Raw genomic sequence first — 18935 nt, forward strand, 5'->3', positions numbered from 1 at the left:
AATCTTTTTCAAACTTACTATACTTATATTCTTAGAAAAAATAACAAATCAGTGTTGCTGTTCCAATGAGTTGTTATAATATTTGGAAAAACTACATTTATTACATTTAGATACATAGGACTGAACGGCTTAATCGTAAATATCTTCACGGTCACACACGTATTGCACAATATCTTTAGGTTTATGCAACTTTTCAGCGTCTTCATCAGGTATTTCAAAACCTGTACAGTTTTAAAACAATGTTATTACTTGTATTTTGTGTAAAAGTAAAATTAATTATGTACCAAATTCATCTTCAATAGCCATGATAACTTCAACATGATCTAATGAATCTAATCCAAGATCATTGATAAAATGTGATTCAAGACTGAGCTGAAATAACAATATATTTTTCAATGAGATAAGTAAAATATAAAAATAATAATTCTAGGCTATATATATTTGAATCCAATCATTGTTGGTAATGGCCATATTTCAATTAAAAAATAGACATTTAGTATAAATTATTAAATATCAATGGTCTAAAATTAATTTCTTTAAGTAATTCATTTTCAATATAAAATTGAAATGAACGTAACTCAATTAGTCATAAAACTCAATATACCTTATCTGGATTGACCTTGTCGTATAATTGTAATACCAATAGGACACGTTTTTTAATTTGTTCAATAGTCATCGGTGGCTTGACACTGTAATGCCGCATAACTGTCTGAAATTATAATAAAATAATATTTACATAGGTACCTTGTCAGTAATGAATTTATCATACACATTGCACACTTTCATCACTTAAGTTTTTAATTCAATCACAGACAATCTATTGGCTGCTGTTACGTTTGAATACCATCAACTATTGCCAGCTTCAAACTAAGCCTTTTAATCGTAAATTAACTCGTTAGTGAGTACCTCATTCATACAACAAACGCAGATATCTCACTGCCGCCCAAAATTTCAAATGTAAAAATAAATTTGTTCTTACCACCGGTACTCTGCATGTCTGAAGATTAAGGTTATTGATGATTTTCGATTGACTTAAATACCGTTTACCTGCGCACATCGGGTAATGTCTCAATACCCGTAAACTGGTATTAGTGAAGAACGTACCACACAAGACTTTCCCAAGGGACGCCATCATATATATTTTTAAAAATGTACTTTATTTTTGTACAAATTATTTCTATATATTAAACTTAAAAGAAATAAATAGCGAAAGCGAGCAGCAGCAGTTGAAATAGCCTGAACGAGAATATTATCAAGGTTGAAGGTCGCAAGCTGATACACCGCAAATGGAAACATATGTTTATTATATAGTTTTTAGGTTATATGGATTCAGTCGTGTTGTTTTTATTTTTATATTTGGGGAGAACAGCCATAGATAATAATATGTATTATCAACGATGAGATAAGCCGCGTCTGATAAGCGATATCTATTTAACAGGTTTATTATCTGTGTTCGAATTATATATTATTTATTTTCGTTTTCATTTCACATTTCACAATATAAACAATTATATTATTCTACTGGTGGGATTCACTCTATCGTCACCACATTACTGAGGTCAAAGATCCGTGATATTACTGATATTAGCAAATAATGTAACGATGGAATTATAAAAACATGGATTAAAAGTTAAAACTCTAATGCACCAACAACATTAAATTTATATACGCTTAGTAATAGTATTCAAATTTGGTAGTACAAACACAGCTACTACCTTAATTTAATTACTCAGATTTTTTTATTCTGTCCTTCATCTACAGCCTACAATAGTGCCTTATATTTAATATAAGATAATTACAATATCAATGATTGTGGTTCGTTTAAAACTTTAACTTAACTAACAACCAACCTCTTTTGTGGATGTGCATTCATTACTATTCCTTACTAAAACAGAATAATGGTGAGTAAAATGTTTCATTGTTGTTTTGTTTATTTATTAAGTTAATTTTTTTTTTCATTAGTGTTGGATATGAAAAGAGAATTTTAAATTAAATTTAAATACTTAAAAATAATAATCCAAGAACAAAATAAAATAAATATATTGCCTGTTTAAATGTATCACTGGGTTTGTGATGATATTACTAGAAATTTATTTAAAAGATCACAATAACTCATTTTTAGGGTGTGCTTTTTTATGCAATATAATTTATGTAAGTAATAAAAGTATTGAATTAAAAAACAAATGAACAAGATCAACTAAAGTACTAGAACAGTGCCTTCAACTAATATGTCTTATAGCTTTTGAAAATTTTTTTTCATAATAATTTTAGTAAAGACAATAATAATCTAATAAAATATAAATTAATTTATATTAATGTATTATGAAATACAGTTATATCTATTTAATTTGGCTTAAGAAATTAAATAATGACCTAAAGCACAAAAAAAAAAAGTCTTCGTTGAAGAAATAGTTGACCATTTGTTTTTAAGAACATTGCATACCATATTAAAAAAAAAAGACTTAAAACCATTGCATTAGAGTAGTCAATTGTATGATAGAAATGGCAAATTGTTACCCTATTTTATTTAATTTATTACATTTTACTCAGTTAAAATGTATGACAGATTGACCATAATATTTCACAATATTAATTTATTTAGTATGCTATAAAACTGTAATAATTTTTAATCAAAATTAAGAAATCTATATTCAATAAAATTATGTATTTGTATAAAAATACTGCACTTCACTTACTTTCATTTAGGCTTAATTTTTAATTAATGAACATATCTATTTATACCTATTATTTTTTTTACTTTTTGTTGATTATAAAATAAATACACTTTAAAACTTTTAACATGTTGACTGCCATGCAGCCACCGTTGTCTTTATAAAAATAACTAGGTGATGATAATTTTTAGACTGCCGGCTGCCACACCATATCATTTCTAGGAGGCCATACCAATGTCGTATTTTCAAATGTTTTTTTTTGGGGGGGGTTGAGACCCAGGAACATCCCCCGTAAATATGCCACTGGGCCATACGGCTGTGGGCTGCCGTAAATTAATTTAGATTTATATTATTAATTTTTCCATGGCGCTTCAAAAATGATCTAGATACTGCGCTGTAGCATAGCGGTAATAATTGCAATTTTTTTTGATGTAATAAACATAATTTTAACATTTTTTTTTTTGTATTTTTAATTTTTTTTCAAATTCAATAATATAAATACAAATTTATAATGACACTGAAAAATGTCGTTGACATACCCACGATAAATATTTTTGTGACTGCCAGCGGCTGCATGGCAGTCAATGTGTTAATTTAATTTTGCAATTAGCAAAATTGATGATGAATGAGTTAATAGTTTAAGGTAGTATGAGGCTCGTGTGAACATCTATTTATTTATTCAATCAATCACAATTCCATTTATGTTACAGTTATCTTTTAATATCTTCTGTACTTATTGATATAATGGTATTTACTGTGTCTACTGTCTACTCAATAAACTTTATGGTTTGTAACATAGAATAATAATACCTATTTATTAGTTTTCAATCAATATTTTTTCAGAGATTGTATTACCTGTTCATTGCTCATTCAATAGGTAACTTTCAATAATAATATAATTAAATATATCCCCCTCCCTCATAAATTATTGTATCTATACCAAAAATCCTAAAGTATAAATTAATAAGTAAATAATTATGAATGATGTACCTAGTTTTAATAAAAACAATTAAATTGGATAAGTTGATGGATGATAAGTTTATTTATTTTTTTTAATGTGTTGTAATACTATTTTATTGCAACAGACTTTATTGTTGTAGCTAAAAGATAATCTAGGATATTATTTTTATTTATTTATTTTTAAAAGAAATACCACCTATCATATATTATTTTATATTTTGATCATTATACAGACAAATACCAATTAAATGTAAAGGTCATACCTATTCATTAGTCTACATAGTTGAATATTATTTATTATATTAGGTACCTATCAATAATTTATAAATAATAAAATAATAATTTAGTTATTTATTTTTAAATAAAAAATAGGTATGTACAATGTACATAGTATATGTATAATTATTGAATAATATTTGACTTCTATCAGTTGACTGTATTTGTGGCTTGGCTTCTTATTCATATTCTTGCTATCATCATGTTCACACATAACCATCATTACATGTAACACTTATAAATAACTGGGATTCGTTAAAAGAATTTCAATAGAGTTTAAAATTGCCAATCCACTTAAATCTTTTTATTGTGCTTTCATTATACCTATTCTTGAATAAAACCCTATGATTTTTCATTGTGCTGACTCTAGTGGTCATCTTGAAAGTATTCAAAGGAAGTTTCTTATGACTACTCCTTCGTAATATCTAAGCTCAAAATATTTTTTTTAGCTGACTGTCGTTGTTCCCATAACATAACCTTCCTCAAAATCTTATTATATCAACTGTTGAAATTCTTTTTCATTTCTTTTTCCTATTAATTTTAAAGTGCTTTTGCAGACTATTTTCTAAAAACTCCTTTCTACATGACAAATTATATTTGAAGCAAAAAAATTAATAGATTAATAAAATTAGCAAATAAGTATACTTCTCTTTTCTCATTTTATAAATTTGGTTGTAAATATTAATTCTTAAGCTTGTAAATGTTGCTTTATCATGTCATGTGATATGTATCATATTTACTTAGGTGCAGACTCATTTTTGTTATAAAAACATAATAGCTTTTGAAAAAAATCTAGTTTTATAAATTATAAATTATATATTTTCTTTAAAAGTCGACAAAGTTTTTAATTTTTTTTTTTAGAAAGTTTTATTTTTATGATTTAAATTAAAAGTTTTTAATTATGACATACCAATATATTTACTATAACTTTTTTTATGTTAAATAACAAAATAAATCTCTAATAAATAATAATGCAATAAATGTGATAATGTTAATTACTAGTATATGTATATGAGTATATGGCTTTAATTAAAAAATATTATGAACAAAATATTCTTAGATATATCATAAAATTTAATATTTAAAGGTATATGTATAATTTACAATGTATACAATTATTAAAATGTTATTAATGGAGAATATATTTTTGTATGGTAATTTAGTGATTAACATACATTTTTTTTTTCAATTTACAGGAATACAATCAAAATATTTCTGATTATAAATATTCTGTGTCAGATTTAATTTTAACGAAACAACAACGTGATTTTTATGAAATAAATGGATATTTATTAATTCCTAAACTAATACCTGATTATTTGTTAGACAGATGCTGGTAATAGTTTATTTTGAATAAAAATGTTGAAATGTGTATTAAATAAGCTATAATATTATACTAATGTCTAATACAAATGTTATTTGTGAAATAATAGCAACCGATTTATAGACTTATGTCATGGAAAAGTTCCAAGAAATCAAATAACTATGATGAAAGACATATCTCGTATGAAAACAGGTGAACAAGGCGAATACTTATTTGGTAAAGCTCAAGATATTCTTTGGGATGAAGAATTTTATGAATATGCTAGATATCCAAAGGTACTATTCAAATAGCAGGTTAGATAATCAGTAATTAAGTAATTTTATTTTTAAACTTAGATGTTGGACTATATAGAAAGCTTTATTGGACCTAATGTCATGGCCATGCATTCAATGTTTATCAACAAACAACCAGATACTGGTTCTAATAGTTCTCGCCATCCAGTTCATCAAGTATAAAATTATATTTTGCATTTAAAATTTTAGTATATTGACTATGTGTAATAGAAAGTAGTAAGTGAAAATCTCTACTTTCCTATAAATATTAAAAAATGGTCTCATTTATGTTTTGACTGTAATTGTAGTTTTTTTCTTCACAAGTTATTTAATATTAAAAATAAATATTAGTACATCTGTCATTTAAATATTAGCAATAAAAATTATGTACAGCATTGTTTTCTGCAAGATGATAATACAGCCTAAAATTGACTAATTCTTTTTTGTCTTCTCATTTTGTGTTATATGAAATACTGTATGAAGCAGTTGTTAATTTATGTTTATTTTTTTAAGGATCTTCATTATTTTCCATTTCGTCCTGCCAACTTGATTGTAGCGTCCTGGACAGCTTGTGTTCCAGTTACAGTGAATAATGGGTGTCTATACGTATTACCAGGAACACATACTGGTGATTTGTATCCTCATAATTATCCGGAACCTAAAGACGTTAGTTCAGTTTATTTATAATAAAATTCAAATATTTAAATATTTATAGTTGATAATTACATTTTGTATTGAATTAAACATGTAATTGTAATTTTTTCAGGGAGAAATAAATAAAATGTACCATGAAATAAAAACTAACAATAATCATGATGATAAAAAAAAGGTGTTTTTGGAAATGGAGAAAGGGGATACAGTTTTTTTCCATCCTTTGTTGGTTCATGGATCAGGAATAAATAAAACACAAGTATACATTTTAAACTAAGCATTTGTTATTTATAAAATTACATGCATATTTTCATTTTTTTCTCTAGGGATTTCGTAAAGCAATTTCTGTTCATTATGCTTCATCCAACTGTGACTATATTGATGTAACTGGTACAACTCAAGATAACATAAAAAATGAAGTAATTGATGTAATGGCTAAAAAGGGAATTACAAATGTTGATTACACAGTATGTATTTAATATTTTAGTTATAATATTGTTTAAATATTAATTTTATATTATATTCGATCTTTTTTTTTTTTTTAATAGTTTGCCTGGAAACATCGTTGTCGACTGATTCGAGGATTCAAAGCCAATTTGTAATTGTAAAATAAATTCTATTATGAAATTGAAATATTCAAATATGGTTGTGGATTTTATGTTAATTTATGTTGTATTTACATAAACTAACTTCTAATATCAGTGATAATCAATGGTGTATTGAAGTATATTAGGAAGTATACAGAGTATAGATATATTAATATTTATAAATAAATGTGTGAAATTGAAAAAAATAAAAATTGTATAAGTTAATGGTAAATGGTGTTCTACTAATGCATTATTTTATTATCTATTTTAAATTTATTGTTACCTGTGGGCTGTTGACTGTTGTGCAATCAAATAGCCTACTTAAAATATTTATAGCATTTAAAAATAAATTTATATTTTCCGCACATTGTGTAGATGATTTGTATACTATTCTTATATTGTTTGAAATTTAAGGAGTAACAGAAGTATGTTTTTTGATTAATTTTACAGCGCAGCAAAAAAACATTTTTGAGTTACATTTTAGGAAAATATAACACTCAAAACACTCAGTTGATAATTGTATTTACTTATAAAGTTGTAACACTTACTATTTAAATTATAAAATATATTTCACTTCAGTGAAGGGAGGTCTACTTAGCTGGTGGTTATTCTACTTCAAATTCTTTATGAGCAAATATATGACATAATTGCAACTTTAACATTATAATCAAATACTATAAATGCATTTTTATGATTAAATGTAATACTATTTAATAATAATTATAATGGTTAGGTAATTAATACATTTAAGTTAAATAAAACTTATAAACAATGTTTTGTTTATAAATTATCTACTATAAGAAAATAAAAATTGTTGAGTGTTAATATTTCAATTAAGTCACTTAAGATGTGGTTTTATTATTTATTGATGTAGTCCATATCCATTAGATAAGTATAGCTTTAGAAATTTAGGTTTAAACACTGGTGTTTGTTTCAACGAACACGCAAACTTTAGAATAGGTATCATAATTAAAAAAAAAAATTAGTTTTTTTAATATATTTAAAATTTAAATAATAAACTTGTAATCACATAACATTGTAAATAGGTTACTAAAGTTACACCACTTTCATCAATGCGATTTGTTTTCAATATCATATATTTTGAATTGATTTTAATCGTTATGATGATAATAATAAATCATTGTGTTAAAATATTGATTACCTGTTTCTACAACCATGGTTTTTTTTGATGAAATCAATAAAATAAATACAGTGGAATAGGTATACAAAACCTATATAATAGTGAGGAAGTTAAGGTCATAACACTCGTAATTGTGTTTCACGGAATGTCATGAAATTATATATTATTTACTGGCATTTTATTGGAATTATTTAGGACATGTCAATTATTTGATTGAGGTCGAGATGTACAACTGTTAACCGTATTCCGGTACGTCCGAATTGCATGCCAACTCTTAGAGGAATCTGTCCGAATTGCATGCCGGGTATCTACAAGTTTAACTTTATTTATCATGCACTTAGGTACAACTTAAACTTTATTTTTGATTTTTCTATTATTTAAAAAAAAAAAAACGCATGAATAGAAACTAATTAGTTTCTAGATTGAAATATTTTTATATCTGAGTAAACATTTTACCAAATTGAAAAAGATGACACTGTGAATATTAAGTAAAACGATTGTAATTTAAGGTAAGCAATCAAGTGAATATATTTCACATTTTTATATGTCATTACAAATAAATAATAATATTATAAAATTTAGTGTTTTTTTTTTTTGACAATTTACAATATTTTATAAGTTTATAATAATAAAATATGTTATATATTATGGTATATATATATAGGTATGCTATATGGTAAAAACCATATATCATAAAGCGTTTTTATTCATGATTTTTTTTTTTAAAATTTAGAAAAGTCAAAAATAAAGTTTAAGTTGTGCACATAAGTGAATTGTGCATAATAAATAAACTTGCAGGTACACGGCATGCAATTTGAATATACCCGTCTGAGAGATGGCATGCAATTCGGACAGACCCCTCTAAGAGTTTGCATGCAATTCGGATGCAGCCCCGTATTCCTATTCCCTTTACGAAAAAAATCTTCTGTATCTATGTCATTTAATAAAGACAGGTTTATTTTTTCATTATATTTCGCACCACAAATGTCAGTCAGTTTTGAACTTTGTATTTCTATAAATTAGTAATAAGTATATACAATTATTTTACTTTACATAGCTAATAAACATAATCATTATCTACGAATTGAGTAGGTACCAATACGCAACAATAAGTTTTCTCGGCTGACATTGGATGCATGATTAATTAGTTCAAATGTCAAATTGTCGGTAAATATGTAAATTGTATAATAATATATTATCTAGGTAGTAGGTACCTACCCTATTGGCTATCATAAAGTGATACTCAAAACTATGACTACTGCATCAGAAATAAATTATTTTTATTTTTGAATGTATAGAGCATATACATTGTAGTCACGTATTTTAATTTACGTAGGTATAAGAATTCTATCAAAGTCAAACGACAATGGCGTGTCCTCGGAAGTTTAGGGCAGAATCATTCCGGTACAAATGCGTCATAATATATCGTATCTATTTGTGTACACTGGCACATACGAGTAGTATTCATTCTTATTGCGTCAGAAACGTCACCACACTTACTTCCGATGACACGTCTATATGCATTGTACGATAAGTTGTTGTTCGTTGAAATTAAACTTGACGCAGTTCAGATAAATTATCGAACGCCGCAAGTTGATGGAGTGAAAACGACGCACCTACTTAATATATACAAAAGAATAAAAAACGGTTGACAAATTTTATTTTATAACGCACGTCAATAGCTTTAATGTATCAGTTAGGGTCCGCGGATGAACTATCGAAGACGAGAACTTAAAAAAATTCCGATAAGACTTTATCGAGAAAAACTGTTGTAACTTTATTTTATTTCGGGCCATAATATTATAATGGAAAGTACGTTTCAGTGGTACACGTATAAATTAGATTTACACAGATAAAATTTTTTAAAATACGAATGTCGTATGCATATAATCTTTTATTAAATATATTTTACTTGAAAAAAAAAAAAGTTCTAGACTCAATACTCGGGTTATCAAGTACCATTTTTCGTATAACTGATAGGTACCTGAGTTTTCATAGTATAAAAAACTAAAACATGAATGAATTACAAAAAAAATTAACTTGTAATTAATAAATTTACGAATAAAGAAAAAGGAAACTTTACAAGTTTATAGAGAGCAGATAAATCAATTAATAATGAAGTCTTTTATAGATTTTAAGCTACACAACTAGTGTTTTTTTTTTTTTAGTTTGTTTTTATTTCTATACTTTGCTAGCTCAGGAAGTACTCAAAAATGTCTATCAATTGAGAATATTTATTCAATTGAGATTAATTTAAAAAGATATTATTTCTGTAACTTTTTACTAATCTTTTGCGAGGAAAAAACCTTACCAGTTATAAAGGTCAAATATTTTTAAAAGATACATCAGCTTACAAACACGGATTTAAGAAAGTTCTGATGAGAAGTGAATTTCAAAAAATAAATTACTTATCATTGATTTCAAAATGAATTTAATCACAATTAATTCTCTGTTAGTTAAAAGTAAAAAGGTTACTTTTCTAGTGAGTCAAGTTTTCAATAATCAGTTTTTATATTTTCTCCGGTTGTTAACATCATTTTTAATGTAATTAATGCCTATCATATTGTGTTTAATCTATTAATTGGAATATTTAATACTTACAGGCAATTTTAAATTAATTTAAAATTATTAACTTGGAACTCAATATTGAAAATATACCTACTTTAAAATTTCTTAGTAACTTAAAAATTAATATATATATGCATATAAAAATGTGGAAAGAGCTTTATATGAAAGGCTAATCTTGAAACTATTAGACTGATTTAAATAAAAGTTATATTCATAAATTCCTCGAAACTCAGAGGATGCTTAAAATATTATTTTCAATCACTTTTGGTGGCTATATGGTAATTAATACACGCATATTTAATTCAGGCTCACAAAAAAAAAAAAAAAAATGTTTATATTAAGGTTAGATTGGTTACAGCTAAGAAAATAAAAATAAAAATTTACCTATACAGTTTATCCAAATTACTATACGTTAGCTAATAGATTTTTTTAAAGTAAAATGAGATGATATATAATTTATCGTTTATTATTCAAATGTTCAACAAATTTAAATGGCCTTATGTTTGTAGCATAGGTTATAATTAATTTTAGAAATTCAAAAACTGCTTAACCAATTTTTACGAAAGTTTCAGTGATCTTTCTTAGAGATATCAGAAAAGTTTAGAGAGTAGTTTGAACCAAGTTGAAAAATATAAAAAATGTTATTTACAATTCCCCATAGGCATTGCCCATATCAATTGAATTAGTTCACTAGGTAAGGTACACCGACGCAGTAAAAAAAGAAGTTTCTTACGAATTTCAAAACTATACTTGGATGTTTGTATAGTCGACTGAGATTTTATTCGTAAAAAAAAAATTAGAATAAGTTAATTCTTAAATAAAATATAATACTAACTTTTATTTTAGAAGTATGCTGGCGATACCTGCTGTTAGCCATTTACGTTTTATTTTTTAGGGATATGGATTTTAGTGTGAATTTCAAAACTAAGTTTGCATAGTTTACAAGAGTGTCGTATATGATATTCGTACAAAAAAAAAAAAAAAAATTTAAAACCACTATTTTAACCAGGCAAGTGCTGGAAAAACATATTTCTGTTACTTAATTTAAGTTTGATTTTAGGTTGGATAGAAATATTGTTCTAATTTCGAAATTTGACATGCTCGTCTGAATGAAAATTGAACACTGTAGGTTATATTTTTAAAAAAAACTTGGAATATATTAATTTTTACCAAAAAATGTATAGCTTTCATTCTAAGACTATATAAGTATCTATACTGGTGACATTTATTGCCTTTTAATTCATAGTATTTTTTATTTTTAGAGATATATTTATTATACGATATTATACATTATTTATATAAATAATATTGTATTACATATTTATAAAGATATAGATGGGGCTTTTTCCGTTAGGTTAAAAAAAATTTCGCCGATAGATTACAAAAAATGTGAATGAACATTTTTAACATAATAAAATTATATTTCATGAGATAAATTTTATTATATATCAAAAGTATTGTATAAAAAATTCAACAATTATGGCATATGTAATAAGATCTGTAAAACAAGTTGCTAATTTTATAAGATTCCGTGGTTTGAAATAAAGACAATTTTCGGGTTTTTTTTAAATGTTTTAGAAAGCCAGATTTCAGGTTTACTATACCTTAACAGAAATACAATAATTATCATTTTTTAATGTATTAGAAAGATTTAGAAAATTAAAGATGCCATACAAATATTTTTAGACTCTAACGAACTAGATATTAGTAAATTGTTGAATCCAATGTGATTACAAGATTTATCTTTCACGATCCAACTAACAAAGCATTTTTTGATTTAAAATTTAAAATTATGATATAAATATATTAAATTATATCAGCCACTAATAATTATGTTAACCATGTTATGTTTTTAATTTAAATTACATCTATTGAAAATATAATTATGAAGTGAAGATTTAATGTATTTCTCAAATCGCATGGCATATAAAACAGGTAAAAATAAATCAGTTTTTTACAAAAAGTATTCAGAAAAATTTATTTGTTTAAAAATTTAATTCGAAAACGGGATTCAAGATTTAAAATATTTATAGAAAACGATTTATCCTTGTTTTAATCTCATATTTACTATAGATGTAGTAAAAGTTCTAGTACGTATACAAATGATTAATTTAGATTTAAAATAATTCAATCAAAAAAAAATAAAAATATTAAGATTGGTGTATCTACCTGTTGATTTGTACAGTTACGCCATCACGATATGACGTAGAAACTTGTAGATTTGTGTGTACAATTTTTTCTATGTTAATTTTTTTTTTTTTCTAGAAGGTATTTATCAACATGATTAGCTATTTTCATAAATTAACAGTTGTAAATTACTTGTAGAGTCTAGATCAATTGTCATTTATTTAAATTCAGTCTTAAAAATGGCTTCATTCAATAAAATTTCTTCTGAAATTGAAAAGTAAGTGGCAGAAAAGAGTCAATTATTGTAAACATCAAAAAGGAATTATTAATCTGAATCTAACAAGCCAGTAGCCACTTATTACTTTTCATTAATGAAAATAGTATAAATTAATTATTATTAAGTTTTTTTTTGTAATTTAAAATTTAATTAATGCTTTTATCATAAAATAAATAAATAATTAATTTTTTTTTTAAATTAAAACAAAATTTAATAATTGTTAAAAATAATTGTAAATTATTTAGTTGTACTTGTCTTGTGATATAATGAATAAAAATTAAAAGGATTTTATACAATATTTTTTCCGATACATTCTTATATAGGTATACATTGTAAAGTATTCAATTTAATTGGCCCAGTTTATATTTTGAGTTTGACATACCTGGTTCAACAGTTTTATGACTTGAGTTTTACTGAGAACTTTTTTGAATTTGTTTATAATCTAAAAACTTTTTTTAAACATTTTTAATACCTATATATTCTTTATAGGTGCCCGTGTGATGCCAGGTATTTTTATAAGCTAATAAAATAAAAACATGAGCATATAATATAATATGTATGTATTGTCATTGTATATATAAATAGATTTAATTACTACGATAGATAGGTATAACGAATGTACTGATTGAATTGTTATAAGGATATGTAAAAAAATATTTAATAAATTATGTGAAATAATTTTATAAATTAGCAGGTCATTAAGGTGCGTTATAAATGCATTTTCAATCCACGTACTAGACGACTTCGAAACTTCCAAAAGTCCTGAAATATGCGAAATGTTTTTATTTGAATTGTATTATATTGTATAGTTAATAAATTATACACATATATTATTACTTTGAAGTCCATGTCATCGAAACCTCTTCGACGTGCTATTTCTTTAACTTCAATAGCGATATTTTGCTGCGTTGTACCTATTACGTCTATATATTGGCATTCACAGGATGCAAAATGACAAGAAATTGCTTTTCTTGTTTCCTTTGAACAACAAATATATATGCGTTCATAAAATTTAAATATATATTTATATAAGTTGATGTTATTTAAAAAGTATTGCTTTGTTTAATAGTTACTTAATTAATGTAAGAATAGTAAATAATAAATTAGGTTTTTTTTTTAAATTTTACCTTAGGTATTATATAGGTGTTTCAATATTATACAAATGGTAATAGTATTATTATTAATGTTATTAAATAATATATTGAGAGAAATTTTAAAATATTTAGCATTTACAGCTTTAAACACATACATTTATAATATATATCATACATACTTGTGACATGTTCGGTCCAGATCCGTGTATTAGTAATGGGTGAAAAAATACCGTGTCACCAGGATTCATATCCAAATATTTTTTTTGGTGACTATCGTAGCCGATAATCCCGTGGAAACCTTTATTCACGCCACCCTTTTAAACGTAACACATCAGAAAATATTTTCAGCAAATAATAAATGAATGATAATAATACAATAACTATAATATTTCTTACTTTCCATTCTGGATATTCGTGTGGAAGAAGTTTACCCGGGTGTATATGTGAACCCGGCAATACAAATAAACAACCGTTAGATTTTGTAACCGTTTGCATAGCTGTCCATGTAGCTATGATTCTGTCAGCTGGGCGAAATGCAAAGTAATGTAAATCCTAAAAAAAAGTTAAAAATAACGAAAGATAACAAAAAATTATTAAAAGGTATAGGAATAAAATTAATTACAAAATTTAATTAACGATGATAGTACAACGTCACAAGTCTTGACTTTTATGTTTTTTGACATGTAATTAAAAATTCACAAAAACATTTGTATTTAAATTTTACTTAATAATTTAATCCTCATGCCATAAATTTGATATAAACATATCAATATATAATATATCATATTACATATTTTATTGTTAGTTATCACGTAGATAGGTACTGTTGGATTTTTCATTAGTTACATTTTTTGCCATATTAGGTATTTATTTGATTATACCTAAACACTTAAAAATAATGTTAATACTTTTGGTAAGTTATAACGTATGTACGATGTATCGACCTGTACTATTATATTAAAGTTTTGATTTATAGCTATATAAGGTCAGCTTAGACATTTAGTATTAATATAATAAGACGCTAGAAAGACGTAAAAATTACTCGTAAAGTCTTAATAAAAATTAAATATAATAATAATAATAAGTGCTTTTATTTTTTATACACCAATAAAGTGTATCAGATTTTTGTTAATAAAATTAAGTCGAATAAAATATATTAAAAAATTAATTAAATGTAAAAAAATCATATGACATATTCTGATAAGAGCGTGTGTGTGAGGATTTAACGAATGTAATAAATGTTATATCAAGGGGAATAATATTTTAGTCATAAACCAATGATTAAGATTTGTAAATATAAAATATAGTAATAAAGTCCAACAGTACTGAAAACCATAATGTGGAAACGTGGAAATATGACTATATTCTACTCAGTTTTTTAACTTGAGAATATTTTAACTGTTGTCTGATAACAAACGATTGAAATACATAAAAAAAAAAACTATACTTGGAATTGTTTTTTTCGAATCCAATGTATAATATATAAAATTGTCTTTCTTCAATATAATATAATAGAAAAATCAAAATTAACACGGAATACGTTACGCGTGTACCCATATATTATGTTTTACCTGATGCATTGGATGTCTTGAAGTCATCGAACCAGTATCTGGAGGTTTGTTTATTAACATTGAATGCATTGCCATTATATTGTTACCAGTGAAACATTGTACATAATCGAGCAACTATAAATAGAAGTAAATGGTTTTTATTTTATTTTTTATTTTTAACATAAAATAAAAATAATGTACCAAAATACAAAAAAAAAACTTTTGGAATGTTTGTCATGAATATACAAAGTTACCAGGAATAATTGTGTCAACAATTTCATAGAAACTCAAGTTATTTGATAATTACATTTTTTTAAATTTAATTTTCATAAAATATGGATCTCTTAACGATTGTTTAATGATATAACATGTTTTCTAAGTTTTGACGCTTTAGCTTAAAAACAAAAATGCTATATCTAGGTTTTAATAATTGAATAATATCTAAAGAGTAGGTTGAAAGTAGATATTGTGATATGTAATTCTTTAAATATCTATTGTTTTGAAAGTTGAACATAAATTATTCGTGGAATGTGGGCAATTTTGATGTTGAAATACAAATAGTTAGAAAGTTGGCTTTTACTTTTAGTTAAATAATTATTTAAAGTTATTTGAAATCATTCATTATCTATGCAAGATATTAATAATTTTTAAAGAAATATCTTTGTAATTATAAAAGAGAAAAAAGTATTTTTTTTTTTGTTGGAAATAAAACCGTTGAGTACTACTGATTAATTTATCATATTTAATGCTTCGATACATTTTAATTTTGAGCAATGATGAGATTTAATTATAAAGGATTAGTTTGATATTATTATGAATGAAAAATATACTCTGAAGAAAAAATTATAAACTTTTAGAACTCAATTTATGATGATTGTATCGAAAAGATTATTTTTTGATAATAACTCTTAGACTTTAAGCTAGCTTAAGTATAATATTATATACAGGATATTATAATTTTTAAATTTTCTACTTATTTTCGTTTAAATTATTAATTCCAATCAATTATTTTTAATTGCTCATTATAATTTTTCATGAAAAATAATGATAATAAATTATGTAATAATCTGTTTATAATATTTTACTAAACATTCGAAAAATAAAATGTATTACTATATTTTGTGCGTTATATAAGAGTACTATAAATGATGAAGTATTATATTTTAAGATAAACTGTATCAAGATAATATAAGGTTAATTTACATATTATATTAAATCATAATATTCATAGTTATTTATTAAATTTTTAAATGCAGTGTAGTATACGTACACATAAATTACACCGGTTTCAATGATAAATTGTATATATAATATATATTATAAAACCTATACAAGAATATTATTTTTATTTATATTGAACTTTCTAAACACATTTTTACCGCTGTGCATTGAAAACACTTTTTTAAAAGTAATTGTATTATAATTTAATTTCCTAATCATTTTGGGACTTGTTCAAATATAAAAGTAACATTAAGTAAAAACTTTGTAATTTTATTTTCTATATAATAATAACACTTTGTATACAGCACAAAAATAAACATCATTTTGCAAAAATTTATTTATTTTAAACAAAACTTATACATTTTATGTTGACACATTTTGTCTTGCTAATATGCCTAAATACGTTTCTGATGTGTAATTATTTAATTGAGCGAACTTACAAATAACATTATTTGAGTTTTAATCATTATACTTTTAGTATTTTATTATATTGTGGCGGAAATATATTAAATACTAATTTTAATGATAACTGATAAAGGTTGTCCTTATCGACACGGTGAAAATCATTACGTATCCGTTTTTATAGGCCGAAGGTAAAATTATGGTATAACACTATAATAATACGACACTCAACTTTTCGATGTCCCATCTAGCGCAACACGTATAATTATTTAACCATTTTTGACGAGTATCCACTAAATGTTTACCAAACCACTATGTCCATTGAACACGATCCGTTCGAAATATTAATATAATTACGTGTTTGTTGTCAACAAATAATAATAAAAAGTACAGTTAAACATTTGATAAAAATAAAAATAGTAAATATATTATTGATTTTCATGAAACGAGGGTTTAAATTATTTTTATCTGTAGTAGAGTTACCTAAATTGACACATTCGTATTATTAGGAAACGATATAATAAATGCAATATTATAGTCCATATATGTAGGATATGTGATAGACTAATAATATATCTACGTGTCATATTATTTGACCTGTCTACGTTATTATTGACGATAAGTGACGATGATAATAATAATAATAATAATAATAATTAATAATAATAATAATCATAACCAAGGTTTTCGATAAACTATCTTATTCGTATTATTATTTAACGATATTTAATTATAAAAATCGTAGACGAGTTGATTAATTGTTGTTTCAAACGTTTAATATTTATTTTGTACTTTTAATAATTATAGTACACTATATATTTAATATTATTACATAATGTAAGTAGTTATTTAATTTTTCTGTATATCATATATTTCGCATTTATTTTATTACTATTAAATATTATTATATAATTACACTATGCACATAATTTATCATTTGATATGAGAAAAGAATGTGTGCATATTATATAATAATATGTGTATTGTATATGTCAGTATGTCTGTAGTACTATGAGTACAATATACAACTTTTAGCACTCAAAATTAGAAATACTTTTGTTGTAATAAAAATAATTACTTTTATGTAGAAAGTACTGTTCGAATATATATCATCCCATAATATGTCTTGAATCTTATTAACGATACGCTCATTAGGTAGTTATTTCTTGATTTTTAACTGATGAGATATCTTCATCACAAAGCGTTCCTCCCTTTATTGATCTTATTTTCACATATAATGTTAAATCTTTGTCTAAAAGCAGAATGAAAAATTATTAAATACCACAATTCCACAATGAATTATTTAAGTTTATTTTTAAATGCATTTTTAAATTAAAGTTCTAATAACTTATAGAATAAATATTTTGTTTTAATTCTAAAATTTGTAAAACTCTTGTGCATATTCTATTATTTTGCAATATAACAAATGATACTTAAAAGGTTAATAAAATAAAATAAATCAAGTTAAATAATTTAACTGATAAAAATTAAAAACTGAGAAGTTAAGAGAAGAAGATATCCAGTGATGAAACTTCATGCTATGGAGTGGGAAAAGTTTTTCGATTAGTAGTTCGTTTTCAGGCTTTTTCTGAGGTCACTAAGAATGAAATAGACAGTTCTAAAATCAAGGTGATTGACACATATGATATTGAAGTATAGGCTGTTGTAGAATGTCTTGGAATATTGGACAACATATAGGATATTTATTATAAAAATAGATTCTAAATTGATTATGTCATTGCATGTATTGACATAATTAATTTATATAGATAAATAGGTAAGCAATACGTAACTGAACGGAAGTACGTACCGT

The 18935-nt window shown here is 24.6% G+C and overlaps 3 protein-coding genes across 4 annotated transcripts in view; 1 reads left to right on the forward strand and 2 right to left on the reverse strand.

Annotated features, from left to right (window-relative positions):
* Nucleotides 1-51: 51 nt before the first annotated feature.
* LOC112595637 (acyl carrier protein, mitochondrial) lies at nucleotides 52-1256 on the reverse strand. Its single transcript, XM_025340923.1, has 4 exons — nucleotides 980-1256; nucleotides 605-709; nucleotides 285-372; nucleotides 52-221 (listed from the first exon to the last, which is right to left on the reverse strand). The coding sequence occupies exons 1-4, from the start codon at nucleotides 1133-1135 to the stop codon at nucleotides 130-132; spliced, it is 441 nt and encodes a 146-aa protein (XP_025196708.1). The 5' UTR covers nucleotides 1136-1256; the 3' UTR covers nucleotides 52-129.
* A 214-nt stretch (nucleotides 1257-1470) lies between these two features.
* On the forward strand, nucleotides 1471-6974 carry LOC112591704 (phytanoyl-CoA dioxygenase, peroxisomal-like). Of its 2 annotated transcripts, XM_025335609.1 has the most exons (8): nucleotides 1471-1901; nucleotides 5105-5244; nucleotides 5342-5507; nucleotides 5568-5681; nucleotides 6018-6170; nucleotides 6271-6414; nucleotides 6482-6622; nucleotides 6704-6974. In XM_025335609.1, the coding sequence occupies exons 1-8, from the start codon at nucleotides 1899-1901 to the stop codon at nucleotides 6755-6757; spliced, it is 915 nt and encodes a 304-aa protein (XP_025191394.1). In that variant the 5' UTR covers nucleotides 1471-1898; the 3' UTR covers nucleotides 6758-6974. The 2 variants fall into 2 exon arrangements, with proteins under 2 accessions (XP_025191394.1, XP_025191403.1); XM_025335618.1 differs by lacking the exon at nucleotides 5105-5244 and having other exon boundaries at nucleotides 5356-5507.
* A 6570-nt stretch (nucleotides 6975-13544) lies between these two features.
* Nucleotides 13545-18935, reverse strand: part of LOC112600304 (phytanoyl-CoA dioxygenase, peroxisomal-like) — a 126720-nt gene continuing 121329 nt past the window's right edge. Inside the window, exons 3-7 of the mRNA XM_025347497.1 lie at nucleotides 15521-15634; nucleotides 14346-14501; nucleotides 14129-14263; nucleotides 13693-13833; nucleotides 13545-13617 (exon numbers count right to left, since the gene is read on the reverse strand). Of these exons, the coding sequence (XP_025203282.1) occupies nucleotides 13564-13617; nucleotides 13693-13833; nucleotides 14129-14263; nucleotides 14346-14501; nucleotides 15521-15634 (600 nt within the window). The 3' untranslated portion in view covers nucleotides 13545-13563. The remainder of the gene's footprint in view (nucleotides 13618-13692; nucleotides 13834-14128; nucleotides 14264-14345; nucleotides 14502-15520; nucleotides 15635-18935) is intronic.

This window comes from Melanaphis sacchari, unplaced genomic scaffold (genome assembly GCF_002803265.2).
Source record: "Melanaphis sacchari strain LSU unplaced genomic scaffold, SCAv2.0 Contig0_pilon_pilon, whole genome shotgun sequence".
Lineage (NCBI taxonomy): Eukaryota > Metazoa > Arthropoda > Insecta > Hemiptera > Aphididae > Melanaphis > Melanaphis sacchari.

Excerpts from the sequence above, each read along its gene's own strand:
- LOC112591704 (XM_025335609.1), top strand. Across the intron at positions 5,508-5,567 it reads AATATGCTAGATATCCAAAG|ATGTTGGACTATATAGAAAG; the intron begins GTACTATTCAAA and ends TTTTAAACTTAG. Across the intron at positions 5,682-6,017 it reads CTCGCCATCCAGTTCATCAA|GATCTTCATTATTTTCCATT; the intron begins GTATAAAATTAT and ends TATTTTTTTAAG.
- LOC112595637 (XM_025340923.1), bottom strand. The coding sequence starts at position 1,135 with ATGATGGCGTCCCTTGGGAAAGTCTTGTGTGGTACGTTCTTCACTAAT. Across the intron at positions 710-979 it reads AGACATGCAGAGTACCGGTG|ACAGTTATGCGGCATTACAG; the intron begins GTAAGAACAAAT and ends TTATAATTTCAG. Across the intron at positions 222-284 it reads GGCTATTGAAGATGAATTTG|GTTTTGAAATACCTGATGAA; the intron begins GTACATAATTAA and ends AAAACTGTACAG.